Below are 17,041 nucleotides of genomic sequence, written 5' to 3'. Positions count from 1 at the left end.
CCAATTTTTAATCTAGGCAGTCTGACTCCAGACAAAGGGTACCTATTCAATATTCTTCTCAGCCCATCCACCCTGTTATTTCTGATTCTCTGGTCACTACAAGCTATTCATTGTGCTCTTCCAGTGATTGTCCTTTGCTGCAACAACTACTGGAAGGATAGCTGAGATCACAAGTGAGAATCACAGAAAGAGGTGGTAAATGATAATTCTGGAAAGACCTCTCTCATGCCCCTACTCCTGGATTTTGTCTCAGCTATCCACTTACTCATCCGTTCTTGTAATTAACTCCTCTCAATCTCAAAGAGAGATATGACTCAGAGTCTTGGACTCCCATTTATAGTCAGGAAACTGGAATCAATTAAGATGTACCTTTGAAATACCTTTGATTAAAACTTCTGGTCTAAATTACTTGACTCTTGTGATCTATAGGATTTTCACTGGCTGATTTTTTGATCATTGAAGTTGGTTGGCAGACCTTTCTTCCTCCACTGTCTTAGTCTGGGAGCTTCAGTGAAATCTATTCATTATCATAGAAATATGCAAGCCTCCACTTACAGATGGGTGAAGGCTGCATATGAGGTGTGTTGGCTGGGAATTTCACCAAATTCTAACACAAACATGGGAAGTGATGATTCTACCATTGCCCTCCTTAAGTGATTCATAATGTCCTCTAATTCAAATGGTTTTTTTCTTAAAGAAAGAAGGATATTAAATATTCCATATGTTTCTTTCATAAAGATATTTTACTGTCTTTATAGATTTGTTATCAGAAAATGTCCTTAGTATTCTAACATTCTTCCACCCACTGTCCTTATAGTAGATGTGTGTCAAAACAAATGAGTAGTGGAGAAACCAATGAGGAAAGAGTTCTGAGAAGAATGGGTTTGTCACAGCTGAGAAATACTGCTGAAGATTCTGAACATCATATTTGAGTGCTTTACTTGTGAATTGCTTGAATCCAAAATATAGACCCAGTGCTGGGTGCCTGAATACTTCTTTTTTACAACGCTCTTTTCCACAAACTGACTTAGCTAGGATGTTCTCTTCAGAGATAGAAATTACAAATGAGATATGGGAGTAGTATCAGATTCTCAGTATAGACACTCTCATTCTTCCTAAATCATTCCATCAATTTGCTGCATTTGTTGATATCAAAGTCACTCACTTATTCTTCAAATTAGAAAAAAGAGAGTGTGAACTTCATGCTAAGATCCCTGCAGTTTAGCAGATAGTACTGAGAATACAGGTTTTTTTCCTCCTGGGAAGAGGAACAGCCCTGACTCTTCCAGGACATTCACTTTTTTCTTCCTGCATCTGTTAACAAGGCCTCAGAGACTGGGAGAACATAGATCAGTTAGGCTAATGATGAGTTCTGTGAGTTGCATTCTCAGTACCGTTCGATTATAAATTATTAGCCTGTGTCTCCAGACCTACAGTATGCCTGTCCCAGCTCAGCAGGCTATATAAGTGTGTCTCCTGCTCCCAGAGTTGTCATCCACATTAGGCTGCCTATGCCTATGCCTATGCCTGAATCTCTCTTCCTGCCAGTCCTGAGGAACAAGCCTCAGCCCTCATCGCCCACCAAGCACGGGAGAAGCAATGGATTCACACTCCTTGGCCATGCTCCAGCAGAGACACCATGCAGCCCAGTGAGTGCTGAGGGAGACAGGAACAAAGGAGGAACAGCTAAGGTTATTGTTGTTCATCATCAAGACTAACAGCACAGTTGGGATAGTCAGGACGGAGGGCCCAGAATAAAATGTTTCAGTTATATGGCTTATGAAGTTTATGTTCTTTGTAGTGCAGGTATCTGAGGACTTTCATTCAGACTTCTGCTCTTCTCTAACACCATTTTTAGCTTCCACAGACGTTGCCACCACCACAGCAGGAAATAAGTCCCTCTAAGCTGTCCACTAAGCACTCCTAAATAATCATGAAGTTGACTATGATGATAATGATGGTGATGAAGACAATAATTACAGTATCACCAAACTGTATTTAGTGTTTCCTGGTGCCAAGCTCTGAGCTATGTTTTATGTAGCTTTTTTTCATTTCATCTATATAATCACCCCCAAGATATAGTGCAGAGATTATTATTATTTTATAGGTGAGGAATGGAGCATATCAATTTTATGTTTTTAATCAATTTTTTGCTGTAGAGAGGGGTGAATCCAGGTTTGAATCTGGGCAGTGGGATTCCATCCACAGGGGATCAGATCATGGTGATCCATAGTGTTTTCACTGTCTGGTTTTTGGATCCTCCACTGAAACGTGTTCAACATCATAGCAACACACAAGGCTCTAGCCTATGATGGGTGGTTAATGTGCTTGAGGTACTTTGGCTGAGAATCGAACCCAGGCTTCTGCATGAAAAGTAAGAATTGTACCACTGAAAAATCACTGTCCCTTATCACTGGGCCAAAAACTAAACCCATTGCTATCAAGTTGATTCCAACTCACAGTGACACTATAGGACAAAGGACTTTCCCATAAGCTTTCCAAGGCTGTAACCTTTACTGAAGTTGACTGCCACATCTTTCACCTGTGGAGAGGCTGGTGGGTTTAAACTGCCAACTTTTGGTTAGCAGCTAAGTGCTTAACCACTGTGATACTAAGGAGCACCTACCCAATATTCTAACCTGTCATCCCAACCTCCTATTTCTCTTCCTGTGTCACTCCAGTTGAAGCTCTCAGAGGAAATATGATCGAGTCTTACTCATTTCTGCTTTGCTAGAATCTACACCAACTTGGCACAGTATAGGGCACCAAAGCAAAATGTCTCTGTTAAATATTAATTGTTGTTATTAGTTCACAGGAACAAAGCATAGTCACTTTGGCTTCTACACACTGGGTGCTTTTCTGCCTGTGCTTTCCTCCCATCCTGGGATACCAGTAGGACTAGAGAGATGAATGGGACTGAATCGTTTCCCTCCAATCTCTCTGTCTGGAGTCTCCAAGAAGGAGAAAAGGAAAGTCAGAGTATCTATTAGCTAGGTGCCTGTGAATGGAGTCTCACTGCTCAGATACATAAATAAGATAAAATAGGGCTTGTATGTGTCTATGTCATGAATTTTCTATGATATCTATTATTTTCCATTTAATAGGATTAATAACACTATATTTAATAATTTAACAGATTTTCATAAAAATGAAAACAGAAAAGGAAGAAAGAGAAAGAGAAGGGGAAGAAAAATCTTTCTATGTGGACTGAGATGTATTTTAGGATTTCCATTTATTCATGCTCAAGTTTCTTCAGATAAGATAGGTTTTAATTCTGCAAAATAACTCCAAATAAAGTGCCTGAATCTTTCATGGCATTGAATTTCATCGATAAACTGTTTGCTCCAATAATGATTTCAACTCTGGTTAGAAAATCATGATTGAATATTAAGTGCCATCATTCCAGTGGATGAAAGATATGGGACTCAGACCTTGTTCCTGGGCTCTGTAGCTGAATGTTTTTCCTGCCGCACCTGCTTTGGTTCAAAATAGCAAATGGAGGCCGAGGCATCAATTCTTCCTCTTGGAATTTGGTGAATTCATTGGGAATTAGTTGAACGAGGCCCTAGTTTATAGGATTTTTTTTGGCATGGATATTGTGGTCAAAGGGTTTTCTGTGAGTAACAATTCATTTTACACCCCACTCTGGAAATCTGAGATACAGAAATGTTATTCCCTACAGAGACAGGGACTTTGTGTAGAGCTACCCTGGAACGATGACTACTACTAGCTAGACTTCAGGGATATTTGCGATTCTATAACTTGTGACATAGTAGTTATGCACTTGGCTGCTAACCAAAAGGTTGTTGATTCGAACGAACCCACCAGCTGCTCTATAGAAGAAAGATGTGGCTGTCAGCTTCCATAAAGATTAATCCAAAAAAAACCCAGTGCCGTCGAGTCGATTCCTACTCATAGCGACCGTATAGGACAGAGTAGAACTGCTCCATAGAGTTCCCAAGGAGTGCCTGGCGGATTTGAACTGCTGACCCTTTGGTTGGCAGCTGTAGCACTTAACCACTACGCCATTTTTTTTTTCCATAAAGATTAAGATTACAGCCTTGGAAATCCTGAGGCAGTTCTACTCTGTCATATGGAGTCGCTATGAGTTGAAATTGGCTCAGCAGCAATGAGATATACATTGATGATAAGAACATGTAGTTCATTATTCTATTGGGAAAGAAAATTTAACAATTAATAGAAAAATTGAACACACATTGGTTGTCACAACTCAAACAACTATCCCTTATTCATATATCTTATAGAAATTCTCACTTGTGTGAATGGAAAGAGGCATAAGAATTATCATAGGATTGTCCTAATAAGAAATGGAAAAATAAAATGAAGTTCATCCCCCAGGTAATACTATGTATTATTTAAACTAGATTTTAACCAGATAAATGTGCTTCACAGACAAGACTTAGAATGTCATGGTAAATGACATTTCAGGGACAGTAAGCGTAGCATGATACTACTTAGGTAAGTTTTTAAGAAAACCATTTATGGATATATAAAAAAATACCAACAGTAAGGAAACATTGTCAGGTAGATATTCCCCCTAAGCTCATGTCAATGGCTGGATTTGGGGATGGGTGTTCTTGAGAATGAGATCAGGAGGGATAGGAGAAAACTTAAAAGTTAATGGGACTATTTTAAATTTCTATAAAGTATGAGTTCTGAAGCAAATATTATTAAACATTTACATATTTAATAGGAGCACTGGGAATTAATGATAATAATAATAGCTAACCTTAATGGAGCATTTACTAAGTGCATGGCAATATCCTAAGGCAGCGATTCACACTTGATGTACATTAGGATCACCAAGGGCCTCATGTATTGGGATTCTAATTTAACTGGTTCTAAGCTGTGGCTCCGCCACACGTCTACCAGTTTGTCATGCTGTGGTGACTTGTGTGTTACTGTGATACGGGAAGCTTTGCCATACCATCAGGGTCACATTTGGTGGACAGGTTTCAGCGGCGTTTCCAGACTAAGACAAACTAGAAGGACCTGGCAGTCTATGCACCTGGCAGTCTACTTCTGAAAACACTTGCCAGTAAAAACCTTATGGATAGCAACAGAACATTGTCTGATATAGTGCCAAAAGATGAGCCCTTCAGGTTGGAAGGCACTCAAAATATAACTGGGGAAGAGCTGCCTCCTCAAAGTAGAGTCAACCTTAATGATGGGGATGGAGTCAAGCTTTCAGGACCTTCATTTGCTGATGTGGCACAACTCAAAATGAGAAGAAGCAGCTGCAAATATTCATTAAAAAGTGGAAAGTGGAATGTACAAGATAAGAACCTAGGAAAACTGAAAGTTGTCAAAAATGTAATGGAATGCATAGACATTGATATTCTAGGCATTAATGAGCTGAAATGGGCTGGTATTGGCCATTTTGAATCAGACAATCATATGGTCCACTATGCTGGGGATGGCAAATTGAAGACAAATGGCATCCTGTTCATTGTCAAAAACAACATTTCAAGGTCTATCCTGAAGTACAACTCTGTCAGTGATAGGATAATATCACTGTCAGTAATAGGATAATATCCTTACACGGAAGACCAGTTAATACAACTATTATTCAAATTTACACACCAAACACTAAAGCCAAATATGAAGAAATTGAAGATTTTTACCAAACTCTGCAGTCTGAAATCGATTAAACATGCAATCAAGATGCATTTACAATTACTGCCAATTGGAATGTAAAAGTTGGAAACAAAGAAGAAGGGTTGGTAGTTAGAAAATATGACCTTGGTGATAGAAATGATGCTGAAGATCACATGATAGAATTTTACAAGACCAATGACTTCTTCATTGCAAATATCATTTTTAACAACACAAATGCCAGCTATAGACATGGACCTCACCAGGTTGAATACACAGGAATCGAATCGAGTATATCTATGGAAAGAGATAATGGAAAAGCTCAATATCATCAGTCAGAAAAAGGCCACTCCTCACTTGTGGAAAAGACCACTGATTTCTCATATGCAAGTTCAAATTAAAGTTGAAGAAAATTAGAACAAGTCCACGAGAGCCAAGGTAAGACCTTGAGAATATCCCACCTCTAATTAGAGACCATCTCAAGAATAGATTTGACCTATTGACCAGCAATGACTGAGCACAAGACAAGTTGTGGAATGGCATCAAGGACATAATACATGAAGAAAGCAAAAGGTCATTAAAAAGACACGAAAGAAATAAAAGAACAAAATGGATGTCCAAAGAGTCTCTGAATCTTGCTCTTGAATGTTGTGTAGCTAAAGCAAAGGGAAGAAATGAAATAAAAGAGCTGAACACAAGATTTCAAAGGGCACTTTGAGAAGACAAAGTAAAGTTTTATAATGACATATGCAAAGAGCTGGAGATAGAAAACCAAAAGGGAAGAACATGCTTGGCATTTCTGAAGCTATAAGTAGTGAAAAAAAAAAAAATCAAGCCTTGAGTTGCAATAGAGAAAGATTCTACAAGGAAAATATTAAACGACCCCGGAAGCATCAAAAGAGTCACTGTACCGAAAGGGAATTGGTCAACATTAAACCATTTCAGGAGACAGCATATGATTAGGTACCAATGGTACTGACAGAAGAAGTCCAAGCAGCACTGAAAGCACTGGCGAAAAACAAGGCTCCAGGAGTGGATGGAATGCAATTGAGATGTTCCAACAAATGAATGCAGAACTGGAGGTGCTCACTTGTTCACGCCAAGAAATTTGGAAGACAGCTACCTGGCCAACTTACTGGAAAAGGTCCATATTTGTACCCATTCCAAAGAAAGGTGACCCAACAGAATGAAGAATTATCAAACAATACCATTAATATCACACACAAGTAAAATTTTGCTGCAGATCATTCAAAAGCAGTTGCAGCTGCACATTGACAAGAAACTGCCAGAAATTCAAGCCAGATTCAGAAGAGGACATGGAACAAGGGATATCATTGCTGATGCCAGCTGCATCATGATGACAAGAGCAAAGAGTGGCCTCAAAGACAGTTGTTTTCCTGAGATTGTGTAGGGTTAATACAAAGTAACCTGCATAGAAATGAAAATGAAATGAGAGTGTCCATTAGCAGTTAATTACTATTTAATCATTGACAGGAGGAGCTGCTCTGAATGTCATTTTGAATCAGCCATGTATGATTTTGTGCATTTAACAAAATATATTTATCAAAACATGAAAGCCAATAAAGCAAAAGTTTAAGATTTACACTTGAAAAGATTTTTCAGAGAAAACCCACATATTCAAGTGAGCATTTACCTCTAAGGAGGATGTATGTCAGAATAGAAAACAATGATGAAACTCACGAAAAATGAAATGCTTCTAATAAAATCCTTGTAAAAATGCTAGATGATTAAGAGAATCTGTAGGAGGTCCAAATGGTTAAGCACTGGGCTGCTAACTGAAAGGTTGAAGGTTCAACCCACCCAGTGACTCCAGGAGACAAAAACTTAGTGAACTTCTCCTGTAATGATTACAGCCTAGGAAACATTATGGGGTAGTTCTACTTAGTCACATAAGGTCACTATGAGTTGGAATCGACTAGATGGTACCTAACAGCAACAACTAACTAAAATGTTGGTGTTTCAAACCCACCCAGCAGCACCTTGGAAGAGGTCTGGCCATGTCCTTCTCTAAAGCTTATAGTCAAGAAAATCCTATTTAGCAATTCCACTCTGTAATACATGGGTTTGCCCTGTGTTCAAATCAACTGGATGGCAACAGTTTTGCTATTTGGTGTATCTGATTAAGAATGTTTTATTTTAACTTAGAGTCCAAGATATGTGGTTCTAGTTGCTGTGAACACTCTACAGAGTTAGGATGGACTCCCCACCATTCCCCCAAATTTGGTTCAAATGGTGAAGCTGATAAGGCCACACTCACACACCAGGAGTATATGAAAAGGTTTATTACTCACATAAGAAAACTATCTAGGGATACCAGGGGAGGCTCCCACCCTGGTCCAAATGTGACTTGGGAGAGTAAGGAAAGTGCCTGGCTGGAATTTTTACTGTGGTTATGGTGGGTCTTGACTGAGGGCTCTAGCACCCCGGCAGTGCCTTGCCCAGTTTGAATCTACTGCCAGCACCAAAAGAGGGAGCACCTGGGCTGTCTTACCAGTTTACCCACAGGTAAGGCAGAAGGCTGGAGGGAGGGTGAGGTTTAGGAGGAGTCAAACATGCAAAGAAATGGAGGCAGACATTTTATTACATAGCTCTTATAGGGTGTTTATAAAGAGTCCTAATCAAAGTTATTTATTGCCCTGCATTTGAAAAAAAAATACATTTTACAGCTAATTAAAACCAAAAAATGCAAAACAAAATAATAATAATAAACCCTTTGCCTTTGAGTGGATTCCAACTTATAATGGCACTAAAGGATAGAGTAGAACTGCCCTTATGGTTCCCAAGGCTGTTATCTTTATTGAAGCTGACTGCCACATCTTTCTCCCTTGGAGTGGCTGGTTTGAATCTCAGACCTTTTGGTTAGCAGTTCTGCTTACCACTGCACCACCAGGGGCTCCTTATAGTGCTTAATAACCTGTTGCCATGGAATTGTGACCCTATAGGACGAAGTAGAACACCCCCATAGAGTTTTCCAGGCTGTTATCTTTACAGAAACTGACTGCCACATCTTTCTCCCAGTCTGGCTGGTAGGTTTGAACTGCTGGCCTTTCCCTTAATAGCCCAGCACTTTAGCCACTGCACTACCAGGGCTCCTTTTACATCTGCTTGGTGTCCTTTAATTAGACTGATTTTTTTCTTAAATGGAAGAGGACATTTCTTATCCCACGCTTCCTTCATAAAGAGAGAAATTATATTTTATTCTTTTCTTTATTGTTGTGAAAATATAATAAGACATTTGCTAATTCAACACTTTTCCCATGTTCAATTAAGTGACACCAAGTACATCAGTCATTTGGTGTAACCATCACCAATACCTGTTGCTAAATTTTCGTTCACCACAAAGAGAACCTCAATGCTTCTTAATCAGTGATTTCCCCTTTCATATGCCCTCCAGCCACTGGTCCAAAAACAACAACAAAAATTGCCTTGAGCTGATGCTGGTCTCTATACATTTGTCTGTTCTAGTATTTCATATAAATAAGATCATACAATAGTTGTCCTTTTGTGATTGGGCTACTTCTCTCGGCAAAATGTTTTTAAGTTTCATTCATGTTATAGCATGTATGAGGACTTCATTTCTCTTCATGGCTGAGTAATATTCCATTGTATGCATATACCACATTTTGTTTCTCCATTCTTCTGCTGATGGATATTTAAGTTGTTTCCACATTTATCTACTGTGAATAGTCCTGCCATGATCACTGGTGGGCATGTGTCTGTTTGCATTGCTGCATTCAGTCTCTTGGATATATACCAGGTAGTGAAATTGCTGGCTCATATGGTAGCTCTGTGGTTTAATTTTTTTTGAGAAACCACCAAACTGTTTTCCATGCAGCAGTACCATTTGCATTCCCACCCAAAATGGACGGGGTTCCAATTCCTCCACATCCTAGCCAGTATTTGTTATTTATTTATTCTTATAATCTTAGTCATCCTAGTGGCAGTGAAGTGGTATTTCATTGTGGTTTTGATTTACATCTCTCTAAATTAAAAAAAAAAAATGTCCACATGCATCTGACAGTTTGTCATACTGTAGGGGCTTACATGCTGTAATCTATGCCACCAGTATTCAAATACCTGCAGGGTCACACATAGTGGACAGGTTTTGGCTGACCTTCCAGACTAAAACTAGGAAGAAGGACCTGGCAGTCTACTTTTGAAAAAAAATTAACCAGGGAAAACCTTATGAATAGCAGCAGAACATTATCTGATATAGTGCCAGAAGATGAGCTGCTCAAGTTGGAAGGCACTCAAAATATGACTGCGAAAGAACTGCCTTCTCAAAGTAGAGTAGACCTTAGTAATGTGGACAGAGGCAAGCTTCTGGGACGTTCATTTGCTGATGTGACATGATTCAAAATGAGAAGAAACAGCTGCAAAGATCCATTAATAATTGGAACCTTCGATGTAGTAAGTATGAACTAGGAAAATTGGAAATCGACAAAAATGAAATGGAATGCATAAACCTTGATATCCTAGGCATTAGTGACCTGAAATGGACCGGTATTGGTCTTTTTAACTCAGACAATGGTATGGTCTACTATGCCGGAAATGAAAAGTAGAAGGGGAATAGCGTCCTGTTCATCATCAAAAAATTTTTTCAAGATCTATCCTGAGGTAAAACATTGATAATATCCATATGCCTACAAGGAAGACCAGTGAATACAACTATTATTCAAATTTACGCACCAACCAGCAAGGTCAAAGATGAAAAAATTGAAGATTTTTACCAACTTCTGCAGTTTGAATTGATCAAACATGCAATCAGGATGCATTGATAGTTACTGGTGATTGGAACGTGCAAGTTGGAAACAAAAGAGAAATATCAATAGTTGGAAAATATGGTCTTGGGGATAGAAATGATGCTGGAGATCCTATGACAGATTTTTACAAGACCAACAACTTCTTCATTACAAATACCTTTTGTCAAAAACATAAATGTTGACTATATACATGGACCTAGCTGGATCGAATACCCAGGAATTAAATTGACCACATCTGTGGAAAGAGAACATAGAAAAGCTCAATATCAGCAGTCAGAACAAGGGCAGGGGCCAACTGTGGAATAGACCATCAATTGCTCATATGCAGGTTCAAGCTGAAGCTGAAGAAAATTAGAACAAGTCCATGAAAGCCAAAGTACAATATTGAATATATCCCATGTGAATTTAGAGACCATCTAAAGAATAGATTTGACACACTGAACACTAATGAGAGAAGACCAGACAAGTTGTGGAATGACACCTAGGACATCATACATGAAGAAAACAAGAGGTCATTAAAAAGACAGAAAAGGAAGGAAAGCCCAAAATGATGTCAGATGAGGCTCTGAAACTTGCTCTTGAACATAGAGCGTATAAAACAAATGGAAAAAAATGACGAAGTAAAAGAACTGAACAGATTTCAAAGGACAGCTCAAGAATACAAAGTAGTATAATGACTTGTGCAAAGACCTGAAGATAGAAAACCAAAGGGGAAGAACATACTTGGTATTTTTCAAACCGAAAGAACTGCAGAGAAAATTCAAGGGTTATGTTGCAATAGAAAAGGATTCTTTGGGCAAAGTACTGAATGACACAGGAAGCGTCGAAGGAAGATGGAAGGAATTTACAGAGACACTGTACCAAAGAGAATTGGTCAACATTCAGTCTTTTCAGGAGGTAGCATATGACCAAAAAGAGATGGTACTGAGGGAAGAAGTCCAAGCTGCACTGAAGATAATGGCAAAAAAAAGAACTCTCCAGGAATTGACAGAATACCAATTCAGAACTGCTCACTTGCCTATGCCAATAAATTTGGAAGACAGCTACCTGGCCAACCAACTGGAAGAGATCCATATTTGTGCCCATTCAGAATGTGGAAATTATCAAACAATGTCATTAATATCACATGCAAGTAAATTTTGCTGCAGATCACTCAAAAGAAGTTGTAGCAGTACATAGACAGGAAACTGCCAGAAATTCAACCCAGATTCAGAAGAGGATCTGAAATAAGAGAAATCATATTGATGTCAGATAGATACTGGCTGAAAGCAGAGAATACTAGAAAGATGTCTACCTTTGTTTCATTTACTATCCAAAGATATTAGACAGTGTGGGTCATAACAAATTATGTATAACATTGCAAAGAATGGGAATTCCAGAACACTTAATAGTGCTCTTGAGGAACCTGTACATAGATTGAGAGGCAGTCATTCAAACAGAACAAGGGAACGCTCTGTGGTTGAAAATCAGGAAAAGTGTGTGTCAGAGTTGTATCCTTTCACCATACTTATTCAATCTGTATACTGAGCACATCCAAGAAGCTGGACTAGATGAAGAAGAACGTGGCTTCAGGATTGGAGGAAGACTCACTATCAACCTATGTTATGCAGATGACATAACCTTGCTTGGTGAAAGTGAAAAGGACTTGAAATACTTATTGATGAAGATCAAAAACCACAGCCTTCAGTATGAATTACACCTTAACGTAAAGAAAACAAAATTCCTCACAACTGGACCAATAAGGCATATCACGATAAACGGTGAAAGGATTGAAGTTGTCAAGGATTTCATTTTACTTGGCTCCACATTTAATGCCAATTTAAGTAGCATTCAAGAAATCAAGGATGCATTGCATTGAGCAAATCTGCTGCAAAAGACCTCTTAAAGTGTTGAAAAGCAACACTTTATTGACTAAGGAGCACCTGACCCAGGCCATGGTGTTTTTCTGTCACCTCATATGCATGTGAAAGCTGAGCAATGAATAAGGCAAACTGAAGAAAAATTGACACCTTTGAATTATGGTATTACCAAAGAATATTGAATATACCATGGACTGTGAAAAGAATGAACAAATCTATCTTGGAAGATGTACAGCCAGAATGCTCCTTAGAAGTGAGGATGACGAGACTACGTCTCACAAACTTTAGACATTTTGGACATGTTATCAGAAGGAATCAGTCCCTGGAGAAGGGCATCACATTTGGTACAGGTTCAGCCAAAAAGGGGAAAACCCACACAAGGAAATGAATTGATCCAGTGGGTGCAACATGAGCTCAAACATAACAATGATCGTGAGGATGGTGCAGGACTGAGCAGAGTTTCATTCTGTTTTACAAAGGGTCACTATGATTTGGAACCAACTCGGTGGCACCTAACAACAACAATAACAATGGCTTCTGAATTGACTCAGTGGCAACAGGTTAATGGCTAATGAATGGCACAGTGGTTAAAGAGCTTGTCTGCTAACCAAAAGGTTGGCAGCATGAATCCACCAGCTGTTCCTTGGAAAACATATGGTGCAGTTCTACTCCTTCCTACAGGGGTGCTATGAGTTGGAATCAAATGGATGGCAAATGGTTGGTTGGTTGGTTGGTTGGTTAATGGCTAATGAAAAGAGATCTGGCACCCAATGGTTAGGCACACAACTGCTAATATAAAGGCTGGAGGTTTGAACCTACCCAGTGTCTCAAGGTAGAAAGCCTTGACAATCTGTTTCTTAAACTACTAAAGCCTAGAAAACCCATGACACAGTGCTCCTGTGTCCCATGGGGTCGCTATGGGTCGAAATCAACTTGACAGCACCTAACAACGACAATAGTAGTGGCTAATGAAATTGAGTAATGTTTCATGTGCTTGTTAGCCATATTTATATTCTTTTGCCCATTTTTTTATTGTTATTTTTTTCTAGTTAAATGGTAGGAGTTCTTTTTATATTCTGGCTTTTAAGTCCTTATCTGATACATGGTTCCCAGTCTGTAGGCTATCTCTTCACTTTGTTAATAAAGTCCTTTGCTGTCCAAAGGTTATTAATTATGATGAGATCTCATTTATCTATTTTGTGATTTGTCGTGCTTTTGGCATCATATCTAACAGCCTGTTTTTGAAGACTAGGTCCTGAAGAATTATCTCTATGTTTTTTTCTAAGAGTTTTACAGTTTTAGGTTTAATTTTTAGTTGTTGGATCAATTTTGAGTTTATATTCATATATCGTGTGAGATATGTGTGTAACTTCATTCTTTACATGTGGAAATCCAGTGGTCCCAGCGCCACCTATTAAAGACACTGTTCTTTCCCCATTTGATGGATTTAGTAACCTTCTCAAAGATTAATCAACCATAGATGTATGTGCTTATCTCTGGGATCTCAATGCTATTCCATTTGTCTATATGTCTATCATTATACTAGTACCAGATTGTTCTAATTATTGTAGCTTTAAAATGGGTTTTGAGATCAGGAAGTGCAAGTCCTACTACTCTGTTCTTCTTTTTCAATATTTCTGTGGCTATTTTGGGCCCTTTGCTGTTCTATATAAAATTTAGGATTGTCTTTTCCACTTCTGCAAAGAAAAGTGTTGGAATTTTGATGGGTAGTACATTGAATCCGTAGATCGCTTTAGGTAGTATTGACATCTTGACAATATTAAGTGTTCTGATCCATAAGTATGGAATGTCCTTCCACTTACCTGGATGATCTTTAACTCCTTTCAGTAATGTTTATAGTTTTCAGGATACAAGTCTTTAACCTCTAAAGTTAAATTTGTTCCTAGGCATTTTATTCTTTTAGATGCAATTATAGATAGAATTCTTTCCTTAATTTCCTTTCAGATTGTTTATTCCTGGTGTATACAAACATAACTGAGTTTCCTGTGACGATCTCATAGCCTGCCACTTTCCTGAATTCATTTATTGTAGATTCTTTGAGGTCCAGAAAGTCTCGGGTTTATGAATGTCCAACTGATAGACAGCTCCTATTTGCCCATTGTTGTTCTTGTTAGGTGCCCTTGAGTCAGTTCCGACTCAGCAACCCTGTGCACAACAGAAGGTAATACTGCCTGGTCCTGTGCCATCCTCACAATTGTTGCTATGCTTGAGCCCATTGTTGCAGCCACTGTGTCAATCCATCTCCTTGAGGGTCTGCCTCTTTTTCACTGACCCTCTAATGTTGTGTAAATCTGCAGCCATCTTGAAACAACTGAAGCAGCTTCCACAGGCAAAAAATTCCTCGTTATAATCACCTTCACTTGCTGCACATGCAGCTTTCAAACCATGGAAAAGTCTTTGAGCCGTTTATTGCACTAAAGTAAGGCTAAATATATTGCACTAAAAAGTAAGGCTAAGGCTACATAAGGACTGTATGCACACGTTCTGACTTACCTACAAATTCATTTTAGACATACACTTAGAAAAACATCTCATTTGTAACATGCGAACTCTGTAGTCTATATAGAGAAAAGCTAGCTGCAAAATGGGATAGCTTTACTTCTTCCTTCCCAATTTGGATGCCTTTATTCCTTTTTCTTACCTAATTGCTCCAGTTAGAACTTCCAGTACAATAGTGAATAGCAGTATTGAGAGCAGGCGTTGGATTTTGTCAAAAGCCTTTTCTGGCTTGAACGACGTGATTATGTGGTTCTTTGCCTTTGATGTGGTGTATTACATTGACTGATTTTCTAATGTTGAAACCACCTTGCATTTCTGGAATAAATTCCATTTGGTCGTGGTGTATAATCCTTTTAATATGCTGATGGGTTCAGTTTGCTAGAATTTTGTTGGGGATTTATGTGTCTATGTTTATCACAGATATTGGTCTAGTTTTCTTTTCTTGTGGGGTCTTTGTTTGGTTTTGGTACCAGGGTGATGCTAGCCTCATAGAATGAGTTAGGGAAAGTTCTCTCTTGTAATTTTTGGAAATTTTAAGAAGGATTGGCATCTTTTGTTCTGTAAATTTTGGTTGCATTCCCCAGTGAAGACTTCTGGTTCTGAACTTTTCTGTCTTGGGAGGTTTTTGATATTGCTTTGGTGTCTTTGCTTGTTATATGTCTGTTGAAATCCTGTCTTTCTTCAAGACTTAATTATTTTACTGTCTTTATGAGTTCATTATCTGTCAATGTTGTTGATCCTCTAACATTCTTCAGCTGAGTGTCTCTAAAGTGGGTTTGTATAGAAGAGGGTGAATAGGACAGAAATCAATGAAGAGAGAGTTCTAGGAAGGATAGTTTTGCCATAATTTAGAAGAGTTGCTGAAGGGGATGTATTTCTTAAGTGTGAATGCTTTACTTGTGAATTTTCTGAATTCAAAAAATTGACACAGAGCTGAGTGACTGTGTTCTTGTTTCCTTTTACTGGCCTTTCTTTACTTTCCCAAAGGTGTTTCTGCAGCATGGACCCACAGAATCTAACACGTGTGTCTGAATTTGTACTCTTGGGCCTCTCAGAAGATCCAGAACTGCAGTCCCTCCTCTTTGGACTGTTCCTGTCCATGTACCTGCTCACTGTGCTTGGGAACCTGCTCCTTATCCTGGCTGTGAGCTCTGACTCCCTCCTTCACACCCCCGTGTACTTCTTCCTCTCCAACCTGTCCTTGACTGACATTGGTTTCACCTCTGTCACAATCCCTAAGATGCTTATGGATATCAATACACACCACAGAATCATCTCCTATGGTGACTGCCTGATTCAGTTGTCTTTTTTTCTTTTTTTTGGGTGTATGGACAATCTACTCCTGATGGTGATGGCCTATGACCGATTTGTGGCCATCTGTCACCCACTTCACTACCCAGTCATCCTGAACCCCAACCTCTGTGGCTTGATGGTTTTAGTGTCTTTTTTTCTCAGCCTTTCGGACTCCCAGCTGCACTGCTTGATAGTGTCACAACTTACCTTTTGCAAAGAAGTGGAAATTCCTCATTTCTTCTGTGACCCTTCTCAACTCATCAACGTTGCCTGTTCTGACACCACCACCAAAAACATACTATTGTATATTATTGGTGCCATCTTTGCAGGCATTCCAGTCTCAGCGATCCTTTTATCTTATATTGAAATTGTTTCCTCCATTCTGAGAGTCCCATCATCAAGTGGGAAGTATAAAGCCTTTTCCACCTGTGGCTCTCACCTGTCAGTCATTTGCTTATTTTATGGAACAGGTATTGGGGTGTACCTCAGTTCAGCTGTCTCACCTTCTCTTAGGAGTGGTTCAGTGGCCACAGTGATGTACTCCGTGGTCATCCCCATGTTGAATCCCCTCATCTACAGCCTGAGGAATAGGGATATCAAGAGGGCCTTGCGGAGGCTACTCAGTAGATCAGCATGATACCAACACCTGTGTCATTTTTTTAGTCTGTGGATTATAATAGGCAGGACACCAAACATGTGGAGCTTGGAAGCATGCTCCTTTGGTCACATAATTTTTGTAGCTCTAGTTTCTTTCATTCCTCTTGATGTTTCATATCAGAATACTGATTATTCGGCCCACTTGGATGGGGATTGGGGGATATTCTGAAATCTGTGGTACATCATAGTGTATACCAAATTGATTCCTATAACCCCTATGAAGCCTTCTGTGTTTGTCATCTATGACACAGACACCCTGGTGAAATGCACAACTTTCTTTAATAAAAAATGCAACCCACAACCCTTTCCACA

At 39.1% G+C, this 17,041-nt stretch overlaps 1 protein-coding gene across 1 annotated transcript; it reads left to right on the top strand.

Annotated features, from left to right (window-relative positions):
- Window positions 1-15,779: 15,779 nt before the first annotated feature.
- On the top strand, window positions 15,780-16,709 carry LOC126071607 (olfactory receptor 7E24-like). Its single transcript, XM_049875811.1, has one exon. It carries the CDS (start codon window positions 15,780-15,782, stop codon window positions 16,707-16,709), a length of 930 nt encoding a protein of 309 aa, XP_049731768.1.
- The last annotated feature ends 332 nt before the right edge of the window (window positions 16,710-17,041 follow it).

Source organism: Elephas maximus, chromosome 3, assembly GCF_024166365.1.
Source record: "Elephas maximus indicus isolate mEleMax1 chromosome 3, mEleMax1 primary haplotype, whole genome shotgun sequence".
Classification (NCBI taxonomy): domain Eukaryota; kingdom Metazoa; phylum Chordata; class Mammalia; order Proboscidea; family Elephantidae; genus Elephas; species Elephas maximus.
Note: the sequence above shows the minus strand (reverse complement) of the source record. Positions and strands in the feature narration are given on the sequence as shown.

Excerpts from the sequence above, each read along its gene's own strand:
- LOC126071607 (XM_049875811.1), top strand. The coding sequence starts at position 15,780 with ATGGACCCACAGAATCTAACACGTGTGTCTGAATTTGTACTCTTGGGC.